Source organism: Perognathus longimembris, chromosome 6 (assembly GCF_023159225.1).
Source record: "Perognathus longimembris pacificus isolate PPM17 chromosome 6, ASM2315922v1, whole genome shotgun sequence".
NCBI lineage: Eukaryota > Metazoa > Chordata > Mammalia > Rodentia > Heteromyidae > Perognathus > Perognathus longimembris.
Genome location: NC_063166.1, coordinates 1179232 through 1195558, shown reverse-complemented (window position 1 = coordinate 1195558; position 16327 = coordinate 1179232). Strand labels below are relative to the sequence as shown.

The window sequence follows — 16327 nt, the reverse complement described above, 5'->3', positions numbered from 1 at the left end:
ATAATAATAATGTGGGGCTGGGAATGTGGCTTAGTGGTAAAGTGCTTGCCTAGCATGCACAAAGCCCTGGGTTTGACTCCTCAGTACCACATACACAGAAAAAGCCAGAAAAAAGTGGCGCTGTGGCTCAGGTGGCAGAGTAGCTGCTAGCCTTGAGCAAAAAGAAGCCAGGGACAGTGCTCAGGCCCTGAGTCCAAGACCCAGGACTGGCAAAAAAAAAAAAAAAAAGTGACTTTATTCACCCTGACTTTGATATCTACTGAAATAACAGATACTTTTGATTGGGGGTTTTACTCTGCGATTTTGTTTTTATTAAGTACTTGGACAAAGAGGTTTTGATTCCATCAGTCAGGTTCTGAGTACAATGCATCTTGATCCATGTCACCCCTTCCATCATCCCCTCCCATTCTCCCCTCCCATCCCTACCTAACCTGAAGAATTCTGACTAAAAATACACTTCCCAAATAACAAGATGAGATGTGAGTCAGAAACTGAGCCAGTCTTTGCAGCCCAGATCTCTCCCTGTATCATTCAAGTTCAGCAAACAGATGCCTATTTTTACACAGAAGTAAAGGACTGAAACTATTCATAAGAATAGACCACCCCATAAATACTCAAGGCTCATTTACAATTCCTCTTGCTTTTCTACCAAGGGCCTGAGGCTGAGGACTGGGCGTGGCAGAACTCTGCACGCTCCTCGTCTCCACTTGAACTTCCAGGTTACAGGTTATAGGTTATCCTAACTCTACATGCTGATGATAGGCAGATTTCGCATGGGCTCCAGCTGACTCTCCCACTTACACCACTCAACAGCTGGGGCAAATGAGAACTTTGCAACCTGATAATACCGGAGGCCAACGCAGGCTCACTCTGTAGCCACAGGCTCCATCAGAAATGAACGTTAAAATAAGCTCTCTGAAGTTCAAATGGGAACACAGAATGTTTTGAACAAAGCACGATTTCAGAAAGTTAGCAACTGCTCTCCCTGAAAGGTTAGCAAGCTGACACTCCCTGCCCAAAGCCTACAATTCTTTTCTGATTAGATCAGGCGAATAAGCACTGGAGTGAAGTCATCATATCAGACGCTGATGGGAAATCAGGGCTGGCTTCAGAACCCAGGGGCAAACAATGAGTTTTCCAGGTCTCAGGCTTCCCCCGGAATCACCGGCCCATGCATTTCCCTTCTTTCCAAGACTAAATGAAACACGGAACATCTATAAAGTCAAGACAGACCCAGACACAAGGAAAATGAGGGGAGCCCCAAATCTCGGGCAACACCTTTGGAGAAGTGCACGTCCGCCTGCAGCGCTGACAGCAAGGCTAAGGTGGATGAGAATGAAGTGTAGTGACAAGTGCAATGGCCTTCAAGCTGTAACTTTCCCTCATTCGCGAAGGCAGATAAGGACGAGCTCTGGAATCACGCCTGCTGTCTCCAGGCTCCTCAGCCCAGCACTGGGGCTCGTTCTGTCTTGGGTCATCTCAAACTGCCCACCGTCACTCATGGAACATGTCGTACGACAGGAGAAAACCATGCAGCCACGGTTTTGTTCCGTCACAGCGTAGGAAGCCGGCAGGGCCGAGCTCCTGGGCTTCCTGTGAACTCCGTGGAGCCGCACGTGTGCCTCTTCCACACGACTTCACACTTGCAGGGCTGTACCGTAGTGACTCCTCATTCCCACCGGCGGAAAGATGGAGGCAGGCCTGGGTGGACCACTCGCACACACGCACTCACGCGCACTCACACGCGCGCACGGGGACACGCGTCGGGGTCTCGGTACAAAGGCATTCCGCGTGTTCACGGAGTTCCGTGCGGCCGCCAGGCCTTTCGCTGGGGACGGGACCGGCCTGCGGGGATCCGGCCTGGGGCTTCCTCCCGGGGGGGGGGGGGTAACCTCCGGCTGGGGCGGACGGGGCCCGCCGCGGGCAGCCCTCCCCTCCCCTCGCCTCCCCGGGCGCGGGGGCTGCCCGCGGGCAGGACCGTGCCCGACGCCCCCCCTCGCGCGCGCAGTGCTCCGCCGGCTCGGCCCCACCCCGGCCCGGGCGGCCCCCGCCCCGGCCCCCGCCCCGGCCCGCACGCACCCTTGTACCGCTCCAGCACGTCCTCGTAGGCCTGCAGGAACTCCCGCTCCTCGGCGGCCGGGTAGGCGGCGGGGCACAGGGAGCCGGCCATGCCGCCCAGGCCCGGGCCCGCTCCGGCTCCGAGGGGACCGGGCCGCGCGGGGGACGTGGGCGGGAGCCGCCCGGGCCGGGCGGGGCGGGGCGGGGCGGGGCGGCGGCCCCCGGTCAGCGGCGCGGACGCGCGGCGGCGGAGGGGACGCGAGGGCCCGCGGCGCCCACCCGGGCGGAGCCTCCGCGCGGCGCCTGCTGCGGGCCGGGCCCGGGCCGCGGGCCGAGAGAGCGGCTGCGTCCGCCCGGGAGGCTGCGCGGCGTCTGCGGCATCGCTGGCCGCAGCGGACGCTCCCCGCGGGGGGGGGGAGGGGGAGGAGGGAGGGAGGGAGGGAGGGAGGGAGGGAGGGAGGGGACGGCCCGGGGAGGGAGGGGAGCGCGCGAGCGAGCGAGCGCGGCCAGCGCCCCTCGGCCCGCCCCACGCCCGAGCGTTTCTATTCAGGGCCCACGACAGGTGCCTGGGAGCCGGCGCCGCGCCGCAGCCCGCTGAGGGCAGCCCGGCCCGCGGAAGGGGCGCCTGGGCGGCCGAGGGCCGCGCTCGGACCCCGTGAGGGCCGCGGCTGCGGTCCACGGGGTGGGGGGCGGGGGCGGGGCGGGGCTGGAGGGCGAGAAGCTCAGCGCCGGGGGCGAGGCTGGAGGGCGGGGCGTACCCAGCGGGGCGGGGCTGAGCAAACGGGGGCGGGGCTGGGGTGTCGGAGGGCGGGGCGTCGCAAAGGGGGCCGGGATGGGGGCGGGGCATAGAAAACGGGGAGGGGTATAGCCGACAGGGCGGGGCGTTGTGGGGAGGGCGGGGAATCACTGGGGGCGGGGCATCGCGGGTGGGCGGGGCGTCACAAGCATCACCCACATTCAGAGCCCAGTCCAGCCGGCTGGGTTTCCCCCCCGCGGCAAGGGGCACCAAGGCCGGTGCCCAGGCTAGGAGACGCCTGTGTCCAGGGTGGGACTGGAGTTGGGCTGCGCCGGCCTCTGTATGATGGAGGGCAAACAAGTCCCAGCACCGTGGAAGGAGACAGGGCCGGGGCCATCACCGTGGGCCGGCCGATGCCTCCCATTCAACCAGCTGCTCTACCATTATTCCTGTTATCAGACACAGCCCTCCAGGCCTGTGCCAGCTTCTCCAGGCCCACATCTTCCCTCCCTGTGTCCTCCATTAAGAGCACTGACCCTTTGCCTTTGAGATCAGCATCGTTTCCTATGAACTCTTAGATGGGGACCAATTGATCTTCGAAAAATGGTATTCTTTTGGGAAAAAAAAATCAATTAGAAGCTAGGGCACATGACTTCCTCCTCAGCATCTGGCCTACTTTATTTCTCCAAATAAAGCAAGACTGGGTCTCTTTGATGTGTTATTCCCACTCATTTATAAATCTAGAATGTGATTCCTGTTTCCCTGAGGTTTCAAGATCACTACAGTTTGTTTATAAATGCAACACCATAGGCATCCACATGCATATTACTTCATGAAGTAACAAATGTGTGTCCACAGGACATTTTCTTAAAGTGAAATGATTACATTTGGTGGTGCAGGCCAGTAATCCCAGAGGCTGGAAGATCTCCAGTTCAAGGCTAGCCTTAGCTACATAATGAGACCCTGTATGAATTTAAAAAAAAAAAAGAAGGAAAAAGTAGGGGGTTAGTAATGAGATCACTGCGAGTTACTCCATTTACAGATAAGACAAGCATTAGACATAGGCCTCTGTAAATTGTCTCGCTCACGGTGAGGGCAGCAAGAGTGATACCCAGCAGCACCTGTTACTCACAGGGTCGGTGTGTATTTAGTGACCAGGTAAAGATGTGCAGAAGCAGCGCTGTGTCCAAGCACACTGGAATGGCATACTGAGTGACATCATAGTCGGACCACCTGGATCGTTACTGTGCTAGAAATAACAGTGCACTCTTCAGGCATTAAAGCCCAGCAACTGGAGGCTGGCCTGGGCAGGCAGACTTTGGGGATCCAGTCCCTAGCCCCTAGGGAGACTGTAGGACACAGACCCTGGCCCCACAGAAGACTGAGGGACCCAGACCCTAATTCCATGACATTGAGTTGATTCTACTCCTATCAAATTCTGAGCTGAAAAATGTAGAAAATAAGGGTGTGGCTGAGGAGGAGGAAGAGGAGGAGGAGGAGGAAGAAGAGGAGGAGGAGAATCACAGAACCTATAATGCAAACAATATATTCATAGATGACATAGTAAGTACTTATAAGACCACTTATAGGGCATTTCCCTATACCAAGGAATCTGTAAAACAAAAAAGTGTTTTACATTCTCAATCCTACTTTTTACCATAGTAATGTCCCTTTGATAAAGAAACTGGAACTAAGGAAAGTTCAATGAACTATCCAAGTAAAATGCAAGTATATAATGACACAGAAAGAAATAAAATCCAAGTATGCCTAAGAACAAAACCCAGCTCTGCTTGGAATCTTTAATTCTAACTGCAAACAAATTCTTAATTTAGGGGGGCTGGGAATATGGCCTAGTGGTAGAGTGCTCGCCTCGTATACATGAAACCCTGGGTTCAATTCCTCAGCACCACATATATAGAAAAAAGCCGGTAGAGGTAGAGTGCTCAAGAGGTAGAGTGCTGGCCTTGAGCAAAAAGAAGCCAGGGACGGTGCTCAGGCCCTGAGTCCACACCCCAGGACTGGCAACAAAAACAAAACAAATAGACGAATTCTTAATTTAACATGGCATCATCACAGCCAATCATGTGTCTTTACAGGTACTTCAAAACTAAAAAGCAACAACTTAAAAAAGGGTACTGAAGCTGAGAGCAGCAGGTCTATTACTCTCACGCAAAAGCATGCACGGAGGGTACTGCAAAGCCCTCCTCCTACTGCATTCTCACACTGAGCTGCGTGCAGGGTGAGCTGGGTGAACTGTGCTATCAGACTTTAACATGGCAAAACTACAATAAATGCAAACTTGCTTGTACACACACACACACACACACACACATTAATCATAGGGATTGAGCCAAAGGCTGTGTATGCTAGTTAAGTACTCTGCCACAGAGCTACAGCCTCATACCTGCAAAAGCACTTTCAGGGCACCATCAAATGCACACACAAATACACACACACACAGCTATAACAAATATATTCTACAGATATATCTATTTGTAATTATATAAGCCTGCATGTGTCTGTATGAATATATGTAGATCGGTGATATAGACACCATGAATAACTCGCTGAATTGCACACCTGATTACATAGATGACAGACATGTGACAGCAAGGACTTACTAATTTGCAAATCTGATGATGTCACCACACTTCTCAAGAACCTGGGGGTGGCTCCCCACCAGGTCAGCGCACAAGCCACAGCCTTCCGATTGCGGAAGACACCCTGCCAACCCCTTCTACATCCTAACACCTAACTCCACGCACGCCCCTGCTCCTTCCGCTCCCCACCTGTGCCCCTGCAGTCCCAGCCCTGAGCTGTGGCCTCCCTCGCCCTAATTCAGCAGCTCCTGAAATCTCAGCTCACATGGCACTGCCTCAAGGAACCCTCTCAGGAGCCTCCCTCCCCTCCCCCGCCCGGCCCCCAGGCTCATTAGCTGCTCCCCTAGTTCTTTCAGAAGGATGTGAGGGCGGCCACTGCAGTCTCTCACACCTTGGAAGTGTCTGGCCACACACTCCTCACAGGAAACTCAGACTTCTCAAAGGCAGCACTCTGGTATTCCCTGCTTTCCTGCACAAGTTCAGTGCGGATGTGTTCAGTGTGGGTGAATACAGATCTCCCACAGAGGTGGTGGCCCTTCTGATTCAGGGGACATTCTCACAAACAACTCTCTATAGCCTTCCAAAGGCGTTAAACCCTCACCCCTTCTGTCTCCACACAGGACACCGTGACATCCCCACCCACTTCCGAGCCACCTCTCCCTCTCTCTCAGAGGGGAAATTTCAAAGAGGGAGGTTTCAAGGAGATCATAAATTAGAAGCAACGCCAGAGCCCCCTTGGGAATGCCCCCCTGCCATCTACCGGTGGCCACTGGCCAGTTGAACACCAACTGGGGTTTATCAGTCAAGCAGACTGCGATTCCATAAACTGGGGTGCACTGAGCACAGGGTGGAGAGGGATAGAAAAACGGGAGATTTCACAGGCTGCCGCTCCCCTCCACAGAACTCACAGAGCAAGCGTCCTGTCTTCACCCAGAGTGGATCCAAATCTCATAGTTGCGCCAAGGCAGGGGTTAAACCTGCCTTGTGTGGGGGCCCCAAGCCTGTCCCTCCTATGCACATCGTTTATAATGCACATGGCAAACAGTTGGTCCCAATTGCAGTATGTTTCCATATCATTTGTTACTTTTGTTCTATTTTCTTGAAGAACTACTGTCATCTTAAAAATAGGTGACTCTGAGGTCTCCATACCAACTCCACGGACAGTTCACGGCGAATCGCACACACGGCCTCCACCCCCAAGGCGTCTGCAGGCGGGGAGAACCCCAGTTCTTCCATTGCTCTACACCTCAGTGCACCCCAGATCTCCCACCCCCCGCCACCCTGTGCACACACACCCCAGGTTATGTAATCTGTCTGCTTAGAGCACAGCTGCATGTGCGTGCACTTGCACGCACGTGCCCTGTCCATCTGTGCTCTCCTCCCACTGAGCCAAAGGCCTGGCCGGGCCGCATCACCCCTGGGCGAGCCCTGGACGGATGGAGGCTCACGCCAGGCAGCTCGGCGGCCCCAGTGACTCAACGCTTTCGGCAGGGGCGGGGTGAGTGACGGGCAGAGCCCAGGCAACGCTGGTCCCGGTCCCTGGGCTCCCACGCAGTCTCCAGCCTCCCCCCTCCTCCCTTTCCTGCCCCACCCCTGCGCCTCAGAGGCTGGGCGAGAGCAGCCGGCATCTCACCACGGGAGCCGGGAGAGGCTCGAGGCCGTTGCCCCAGAAACCCAGACTGGGGAAGGAGGAAGGACGGGCTGGGTCCCGTTCGTGCGCCCTCCCCCCAATCAGAGCATCCCAGCGGGGGGCGGGGGGCCCTGGGGGGAACTCGGCTGCCTTGGCGACTGGAATCCGCGCTGCCGGAGAAACTCCCGGCTTTGCATCACCCGCGGTGGAAAGCGACTCCGAGCGCGGCCGGAGCGCGGAGTAGGAAAGGGAGCCGAACGCGAGGTCGTGGCCGCTGGGGGCCGCGGGTGCGGCGGTCCTCGCCCTGCCCGGCCACGGCCGTGGGGGGCGCGGCGGCGCGGTGGGAGGGAAGCCGCGCCGGGCCCGGGGCGCGCGGGGCGCGCGGGGCGGGCGGGAGGGGCGGGCGGGGTCGGGCAGGCTCAGTTTTCACCAGGGTAAAACAAGCCCCGCGGCTGCTCGGCTTCCACCACCATCGGTGCAAGGGGACACCGGGGAGCCCGAACACAAACACCGGCAGCTCCCTCTCGTGAATTAACCAGGAGGCGCGAGGCGGGCGGCTGCACCCGCGCGAGCCGCGGGGCCGGGCGCGCCGTCTTCCCGGCACGAAGCCTCCGCCCGTCCACCCGGGGCGCAGCCCTGCGTCACTCCCAAGGCCTCGCGGGCCGCGTTGGGACCCCGGGGTGAGCGCCGGCCCCCCGGCCCCCCGGCCCCCCGGCCCCCCGCCCCGGGGACCCCCCCCCCGCACGCGCGCGCGCAGGCGCACACCGGGAAGTTCAATGCAGATGTCTGCACAGGGCGCCTGGCATTGCCAGCAGGACCCCCTCATCCCACCAGAAGCCTGGGCCCCGTCCCCGCCACCCGCACCCTTGGGCGCCCGGCACACCCCCCCCCGCCCCGCCCCGCCCGGGGGACCGGCGAACGTCCGCCTCCGCGGGGGCTGGGGGCGGCCGGGCGCCCCCCCCCCCCCGCCCCGGGGACTCACCTGCTATCCGGAGCACCGCGCGCTCGGCCGGGTCCAGCACCGAGCCCCCCTGGACCTTCCTTTTGGACCGCTCGTGTCTGGGTAAATTCCAGGGCAGGGTGTCCCCCGGCGCCGGCGACGCCGAGCCCGACTTCTGGCTGAAATCCTCCTCGTCGGAGAAGTCCGCGGAGGACGACATGGAGCAGCGGTAGGACGCGTTCCCGGAGCTCTGGAGGATGACACAGACACGCGCGTTACCCCACGCGCCATGCCCCACGCGCGATTCCCCACCAGCCCCCAGCAGCCCAGCCGGGGCCTGGCGCCCCGCAGCCGAGTCGGAGGGCCCAGGGGGGCGCTCACACGAGGGGGCGCACACACCCCGAGAGGGGCGCACACACACCGAGGGGGGGCGCACACACCGAGAGGGGGGCGCACACACCCCGAGGGGGGCGCACACACACCGAGGGGGGCGCACACACACCGAGGGGGGGGCGCACACACCCGAGGGGGGCGCACACACACCGAGAGGGGGGCGCACACACCCCGAGAGGGGGCGCACACACCCCGAGAGGGGGCGCACACACACCGAGGGGGGGCGCACACACCGAGAGGGGGGCGCACACACACCGAGGGGGGCGCACACACACCGAGGGGGGCGCACACACACCCCGAGGGGGGCGCACACACCCCGAGGGGGGCGCACACACACCGAGGGGGGGCGCACACACCGAGAGGGGGGCGCACACACCCCGAGGGGGGCGCACACACCCCGAGGGGGGCGCACACACACCGAGGGGGGCGCACACACACCGAGGGGGGCGCACACACACCGAGGGGGGCGCACACACCCCGAGGGGGGCGCACACACACCGAGGGGGGCGCACACACACCGAGGGGGGCGCACACACACCGAGGGGGGCGCACACACCCCGAGGGGGGCGCACACACCCCGAGGGGGGCGCACACACACCGAGGGGGGCGCACACCCAAGCCCGGGCTCACCATGGTCGCCAGGCCCGGTCTCCACCCGCAGACACAATGCCGCCGGCGGCTCCGAGGCCCCGCGCTCGCTCGCTCGCTCGCTCTGCGCAGAAGTGCGCGGCCTGCGGCGGCCCGGCTCACGGAGGACCGGCTCGGCGACGCGGCCCGCAGCCCCAGCCTCCCGGCCCCGGTCGGCAGTGTCTGGCTCCCCCCGCAGGCCAGGGGAAGCGCGGTCCACCGCCAGCCTGCTGGTTAATTCATTACGGCCTCCAACGCCAACTTGGAAAAACAAAGCACAAACGCAGGATGCCGCCGCGTCCCGGCTCCTTTCCGCTCCGGGCCGCCTCGCCCGCCCGCCCGGGAGCCCGGCCCGAGCCCGCCCGGCCCGTGCTGGCTGGGGTTGATGTGCTTCCAGAGCCTGAAGCAGGTTCCCAGAAGAGAGCCAGGAGGGGGAAGGGCTGGTTCTCAGAAGCGCCTTTTCATTAGGCTGGAAAAACACACAAAGGCTGCGTCCAGGATCCCAGGATCCCGAGGTGGGGCCGGTAAACACACGTGGGCAGGCGGCCGGCCGGAGCTCCGAGATGACTCCAACCGCTGCCAATCATGGGGGTGCCAGGGAGAGCGGGGTGACGGCGGACTGGGATGCTCTCCCCTGAGCCGAGCGCTTTCCCGGAGGCCAGCCCCCCTTGATCCCGCCCGAGCACCGGGGGGCTGCACCCTCCCTGGAGGGGAGAGGCCCGAGATGTCTGTTCCTTTCTCCTACACCGCCATGTCTCAGTAACTAGAGCCACCAGCTCCACAGGGTTTGGAAGCACAGGTGCCTCAGAACCTGTGACGATGGCCATACGTAAACGAGTAGCATTTCCCACCAAGTGAGATGTGGAAGCTTCCCTCCCCCCAGAGCCTTCTGCTGCAGGAAATGTCATCACCCTTTAGATTTCTGTGTGGTCACTCTCCTAGTGACGAACTTGAGACGGGCATGCATATGAAATCGATTTTCTGTGTTGTGGCTGTGCGGGACTGTCTCAGGATGTGACTCCCAGCCACTCTATTCCCCATGCTTTTCTGGAAATTCATCTTGAGCCCACCAAGGCGTCGCTGTTGGCTGGGCGGTGGGAGAGAGTGGCATTTATAAAGAATGGGCTGAGAACCGGTGGCTCACTCCTGTAATCCTAGGTGCTCGGGAAGTGGAGACCTGAGGATCAAGGTTCAAAGCCAGCCTGAGCAGGAAAATCTCTCAGACTCTTATCTCTAATTAACCAGCAAAACCCACCAAGTAGAGGTGTGGCTTAAGGGGTAGTGCACCAACAGCCTTGCACAATAAAGGCCAAGGGACAAGAGCCCAAGCCTGAACTCAAACCCAGGACCAGCCCTTGAAGGGGGGAAGGGGGTTCCGATTCCTGTGCTGCCCTTAGTCTTTCCTTCAAGCTGCCTCCTACTTGTTCTAAGATAATCCTTTATCTGAGTGACTGTGTTTCTTGCTGCCAGCACCATTTAGTGGGTTCAGTAATTGGGACAGTTTGCCTTTAAGGACAAGCATAGGGAATGACTGAGAAAGACCACCCCCCTTCCAAAGAAACCACTGCTTATTGATTTTCACAGAGCAAATTCTTTTAATGGTGAGAGTCTCAGCTGACTGGACGACGAAATGTGATTTATGCCGTGACACCTGCACTGTTAATCACATGTAGCCAGATGGGAGGAGAACCGGCCCTGGGCCTCAGGGGGTTGCCTGGCATGGTCTCTAATCTGGTCTTCTGGCCAGTAAACAGATAAGAGAGAAAGGGAAAGGACACAGAGAAGCTCCTTTCCACAATGTGTCATAGTAAGTCACAGACCACACACATACACATGTACACATGCACACGCATGCACACACACACGCGCGCGCGTGCACGCACGCAATTGCAGCAACTGGGAAGTCATGTATGCCCAGAAGCAGTAACTCAGCATGAGAATTTTGGCTATTACAGCGTTGACTTTTATTCCACTGGCTTTTAGTCGTGATCACTTCCTTAAAATACCCGGTAATGACACAAAATGAGGCCCATTTGAATGCCAAATACCGAGAGATTTCAGTGAAGCTGCTTTGGAGTAACAGATCTTGTAGAGCTATTATGTTCATCCATTGGTTTGAAATTATTTTCTAAGCCATGTCACTATCTTGGAGACAGAAGGGACACTATGAGAATGCTATTCTGTTTGTTTGGGGAAAAGCAAATGTTTCCTGACCCAGCGCCTAGAGCCCAAACTTTGCTATCTAGAAGGGAAATCAAAGAAGAGGCTCCCATGACCACAGAAGCCCCCAAGGTCCAGTCTCTCTCCTTAATGCTTGAGATTTGACTCCTGTTAAACCAAACCATGCTCACCACTAGGTGACAAATTACATACGTTATAGTATATCCTTACCACATATTTTGCAGCAACTAAACATGATAATCTAGCCAGGTGCCAGTGGCTTAGCCTGTCATCCTAGCTACTCAGGAGGCTGAGATATGAGGATCACAGTTCAGAGTCAGCCCAAGCAGGAAATTCTGTGAGATGCTTATCTCCAATAAACTCTTCAGAAGTAGCCCTGTGGCTCAAGTGGTAGAGCACTAGCCTTGACCACAAAGAGGCTCAGAGACAGCACCCAGGCCCTGAGTTCAAGCCCAGGACCTACCAAAAAAATAAATACATAAAATAAAGCAAAAATGGTATTGCACATGGGACAAAGATTTTAAAAATTATATAGAATGACTCCTTAAAGGAAGTGTATGTGAGAGAAGGAGATTGAGAGGGAGCAGGAAAGAGACAGAGAAAGGGAGAGAGGGGAGTCAGGGTACCACCAGTGTAAGTAAGCAGTGGTTATCTCTAGGTAATGATTTATTTCTTATAACTTTTAAATCCTAAGCAAACACATAAAGTTATCAAAAAGAAATGTGTGGCGTGATTACAATCACTTAGTGATGCGGGACTTTCACTGTTTAGGAGAGCGTTAAGGGTCACCCCTGAAAGCTGACTGACGTCCATGGACACGCCCTCCTGCCACCGCGGAGACCCCCCCCCCCCCACATAACCTGGCCGAGAGCCGTGTGGGGTCCTTGACCCGTGGCCCCGGGCTGAGACTCCAATTCACACGTCATCTCCTCTCAGAACCTCATCTGTCAACATCTCTTGGCACATGTGTGGATAACAAGAATGACAGGAAAGCGCTAGTCTGCCCAAGGGGGGAGAGGGTGGTGAGATACAGCTGGCCTGGGTCACATTGTGCACATGTGTCTCTTTCTTTATGAATGCCTTTGAGCTGCCTTTGGACTTACACCGAATATAAACAAAAGCAAAAACCAAAATGCTAGGTTGTGGCAGACCACAGCTCTCGGTGCTGTATCTTCTACAGCCTAAGCAGTGAAGCTGTTTCAGCCATCGAACTGGATCACGGAGAGCTTTCTTTCATCTCCTTGCCTAACAGCCAGGGCCTTTGAAGGTATAAAAACACCCCAATCTCCCAAAGCCTGCACAATTACATTACCGGACATTTTGGAAGGGGACCGAACAATAACTTCTTAATTGCATCCCAGTGGGGATCTGAGGCACAGACAATGGACAGAGCGGGGCCCAGATGTGTGTGCGGCTGGGCTGTCCACTAAAGTGCTCGTCACCGCAAAGCCATCCCTCGAGACCCCCGTATGTAATGGACAGAACATGCACACAGCCCTCCACCAACAGAAGACCATCAGGAAAGCTCTGGAGAAGTCAAAAGCTGCACACGACTTTTTGACTCTACTGTAGGGGAAGCTATGTTAAATATCAAAATAACAAACTCTTCTGAAATAGTAAAAATCTTTCAAAAACTCCAGGCACCCACCAGCCAACCTTCTTTTCCTTCCTTCCTTCCTTCCTTTTCTCTCTTCCTTTGCAAGTCTACCTTTACCCAAGCATAGTAAAATTGTACAAATAGCCAGGCCTGGTGGTAGAAACCCATAACCCAGAACTCAAAAGGCTTGAGACAGAAGGATCTTGAGTTTGAGCCCGGCCTGGGCCACACAGCACAGACACTATGGAAAACAAAACAGAAAAACACAAACACAGTCTTAGAACTGGAGACATCAGGCTAGTTTATGTTTGAATATCCACAAACAGTCTTTCCAGGGGAAGGACCTGTTAAATAATTTACCTAAGAGAAAAACAAACATGTCTCTGAAAATAGCCCTACAGAAAAGAAACACACCAGGAACACAAAGGCCAAGACTGAAACCCCCTGCACTACAGCAGGCACAATGTAATCGTTTAGCATTTAGATCCTCAGTTAAAATGTGCCCTAATATGATTGTAAAAGGGAGGGGGGGGGAGAGGCAGTGTGGGGAAGGGGCGGGGAGAGAGAGCCATGGGGGCGAAAGAGATCAGAGAACACCATGCACACGTGCGAGCACTGAAACCCACGGAACACTGTTGGAAAGCATGTGTGTGCGTGCTGACATCTTCAGGATGCAGTTATTGTCACTCCTGAAAGATGACTGTCTTAATCTGAACTAACAAAAATACAAGGCTCCAGCCAAAGGAAAAGTGGCCACTTGAAACTTGGACAGCAAACAGACTCCTGGAATGGAGTCATTTAACGAATGATGGCAATCTGTTTCATTCTGGATTTAATTCTTACGCTATATGGACCTATGAATGAAGTTATTTCATTGTTACTGCATAGAGAAGTGGTTTAAGATCACCTTTCTTCCTGGATAATACATGTCACTGTCCATAACAAGGAAACCATCTTACAGCTACAATTTTGCTCTCATTAACAGTTTCAAAAAACTGGCTGATAGGAACTATTGTTTACTGCAACAGCTGCTTGTGGACTATTGATCTTGTCAATTTTTTATTGTTTAAGAAACTGAGCATTAACTAATCAGAGTGCATTCAAATATCTGTTTATGTCAAGGTCTTTTTTTTCCCCCTTTGATTACGGGGCTTGAACTCTGGGCCTGGGCGCTGTCCCTGAGCTCTTCAGCTCAAGGCTAGTGCTCTACCTTAAGCCACTGTACCACTTCTGGTTTTCTGGTGGTTAATTGGAGATAAGAGTCTCCTGGACTTTCCTGCCCAGGCTGGCTTTGAACCTCAGTCCTCAGATCTCAGCCTCTGGAGTAGCTAGGATGACAGGTGTGAACCACCAGTGCCCAGCTGTCAAGGTCTTTTAAATGGCCGTTTTATAAGTATGTAGACCTGTAATGCTAATGGTTGATGGCCATCTTCTATGTTTAATGTATTTTTGTTCCACAATTATGTAAATCTTTCTAGGATACAAAGCTGAGGGAGATTCTTCCACACACAGGAGCCTTCTAAATTAGTATTTATATTTTACAGGTCTAAGTGTGTGTGTTCATAATTGTAATAGTAAAGCTCGGTGATTTTCAAAAGGAAAAGAAAAAGAGGAGCAAGGTAGGGAAAGAATAATATTTTCTGGATGTATTTGATGGAAGTGTATTATATAACTATATATAAATCACAAGGAAACCCTTTTGTACAATTACTTCAGGCTAGGAAAGAATTTTAAAAACACACCTTAAGGAGTAAGTACGATTAAAGGGCATTACATCATGTATAGAAATGTCACAAAGAGATCCCTCTGCTCAATCATTATATTAATAAAAATGTCATACGCATCCATCCATTGGCTTCTTCCATTGAGGAGTCTAAAATCTAAAGGTGATAAAATAGCCGGCTTATAATTAAATATCATCTTTGCATATTAAGCTTGAAAGCTATCTCCCAGTGGAATAATGTAAACATGTTCATGAAAATACGATGCTTGCCTTAAAGCCAGCAAGGCCAGAGGCTGAATGCAGTAGGCTGGACCTCCGAAGGACGAACACGCAGACGCCCGCCCCCCACGCCAGGAAGAGTCCACACCTGACCTTGGGGCTGGGGGCTGGTGGGTGCTCTGGCTGCCCAGCTTGTTTTCAAAAGCAAATTCCAGGCCAACGTGTAAAAGTGGGAGATTTCCCGTGAAAACTCAGATGTGGAGCCCTGGGCCTGGCGGTTTCCTCTGAGAAGGGCCCCGGTCCTCACTTGCTGCATTTTACTCCCTGAGTCAGGCACCGGGGTGGCTAAGACCATGACATTTAAAGGACTCATAGAGAGGGAAGGTCTCGACAATGGTCATCAACAGTGAGAGAGAAAAGGGATGGAACTTTAAAAGATAAGACACCCAGAGAAGAGAGGAGACAACACAAAAAGCAGGCAGACGAATGTCAAACAAAATGAGGGGAAACCCTGTTCCCACTGAGTCCAAATGCCGACTGACGTCACACAGCTCTGTGCTGGCTGACATCTGGAAAGCCAAGAACCACCTGACTCCCAGAGACGCTGGCTGCGAGCCCCAGGAATCCAGCGTCTTGAGACCCACCCGCCTGCCACTGCTTCTGACGACCTGCTAGGGTTGGCCCTGCCTCCGCCCGGCCCCTGGCCCAGCTGGCTCCCACGTGACCCCCCTCCCCTCCCTGGACTTCAGTGCTTTCCATCTGAGAAACGGGGAAATAACTGTACCCATAGGTAAAGATGACACAAGAGAGAGCTCAAGTAGCACCGGCGTACAGAAGCATTTGGCAAGTTGGAGCTATCTGGTGATGCTGTCTGTTCATACCTGTGCATGGGTAGGTTTATACATACATATATACATGCGTGCATAATTACACACATGCTAGATGACTGCTTGTAGGTGAGCCAATATGCCCGCCACAGGAATAACAGTTCTCAGTTTCCACAGCTCTCCTTCCCAGGCTTCCTGACTGAGACTTCTGTTCTTTGAGATGCCCTTGGACCTCTCCAATGTGCTTTTTTCTTTCACATTGATCGTCACCATTACAAGAGCCAAGAACTACCCCTGAGACACATTAGCTGAGAAAAGCAAGTGTAGATGTTTGGGGCTCCCCTGCCACTAGTGAAACAAGGCAATATCTTTATTTGTCCTTGGTGCTTTCATTTTCTTTACCTGTCTTTGCTGATGAGACTGCAGAATATTGCTTTTGTTAATAGCTATACTTCTCATTTCAAATCATTATGCTCAAATTAAGCAGAATAGCCTTTTCATTAACACACACACACACACACACACACACACACACACGCATTTGTTATTGCATGGAAACAAAGTCTGAACCTTTGGGCACCCACCCAGAGCCCCAGTACTATTCTGAGCAAAGCAGGGCTGTCGTGTGTGTGTGTGTGTGTGTGTGTGTGTGTGTGCGCGCGCGTGCGTGTGTGTGTGTGTGTGTGTGTGAGTGCGAATAGTCCTGAAACCGTGTGACACCCTGGAATTCAGTGCCTGGGCATGAGGCCTTCGGGCGCCTCTGGGCGGGATGGGTGGAAAACCTCTCCATTGGGGC

The 16327-nt window shown here is 55.0% G+C and overlaps 1 protein-coding gene across 21 annotated transcripts in view; it reads right to left on the bottom strand.

Moving 5' to 3' along the window:
* Dst (dystonin) overlaps nt 1-16327 on the bottom strand; it is a 290647-nt gene that overhangs the window by 225279 nt on the left and 49041 nt on the right. For 14 of the 21 annotated variants that reach the window (XM_048347587.1, XM_048347588.1, XM_048347569.1 and 11 more), the window contains exon 4: nt 8007-8214. In XM_048347587.1, coding sequence (XP_048203544.1) covers nt 8007-8214 — 208 coding nt within the window. Of the gene's footprint in view, nt 1-2079; nt 2191-8006; nt 8215-8987; nt 9113-16327 lie in introns of those variants that run through there. The other 7 variants (XM_048347580.1, XM_048347589.1, XM_048347590.1 and 4 more) reach the window with 2 other exon arrangements.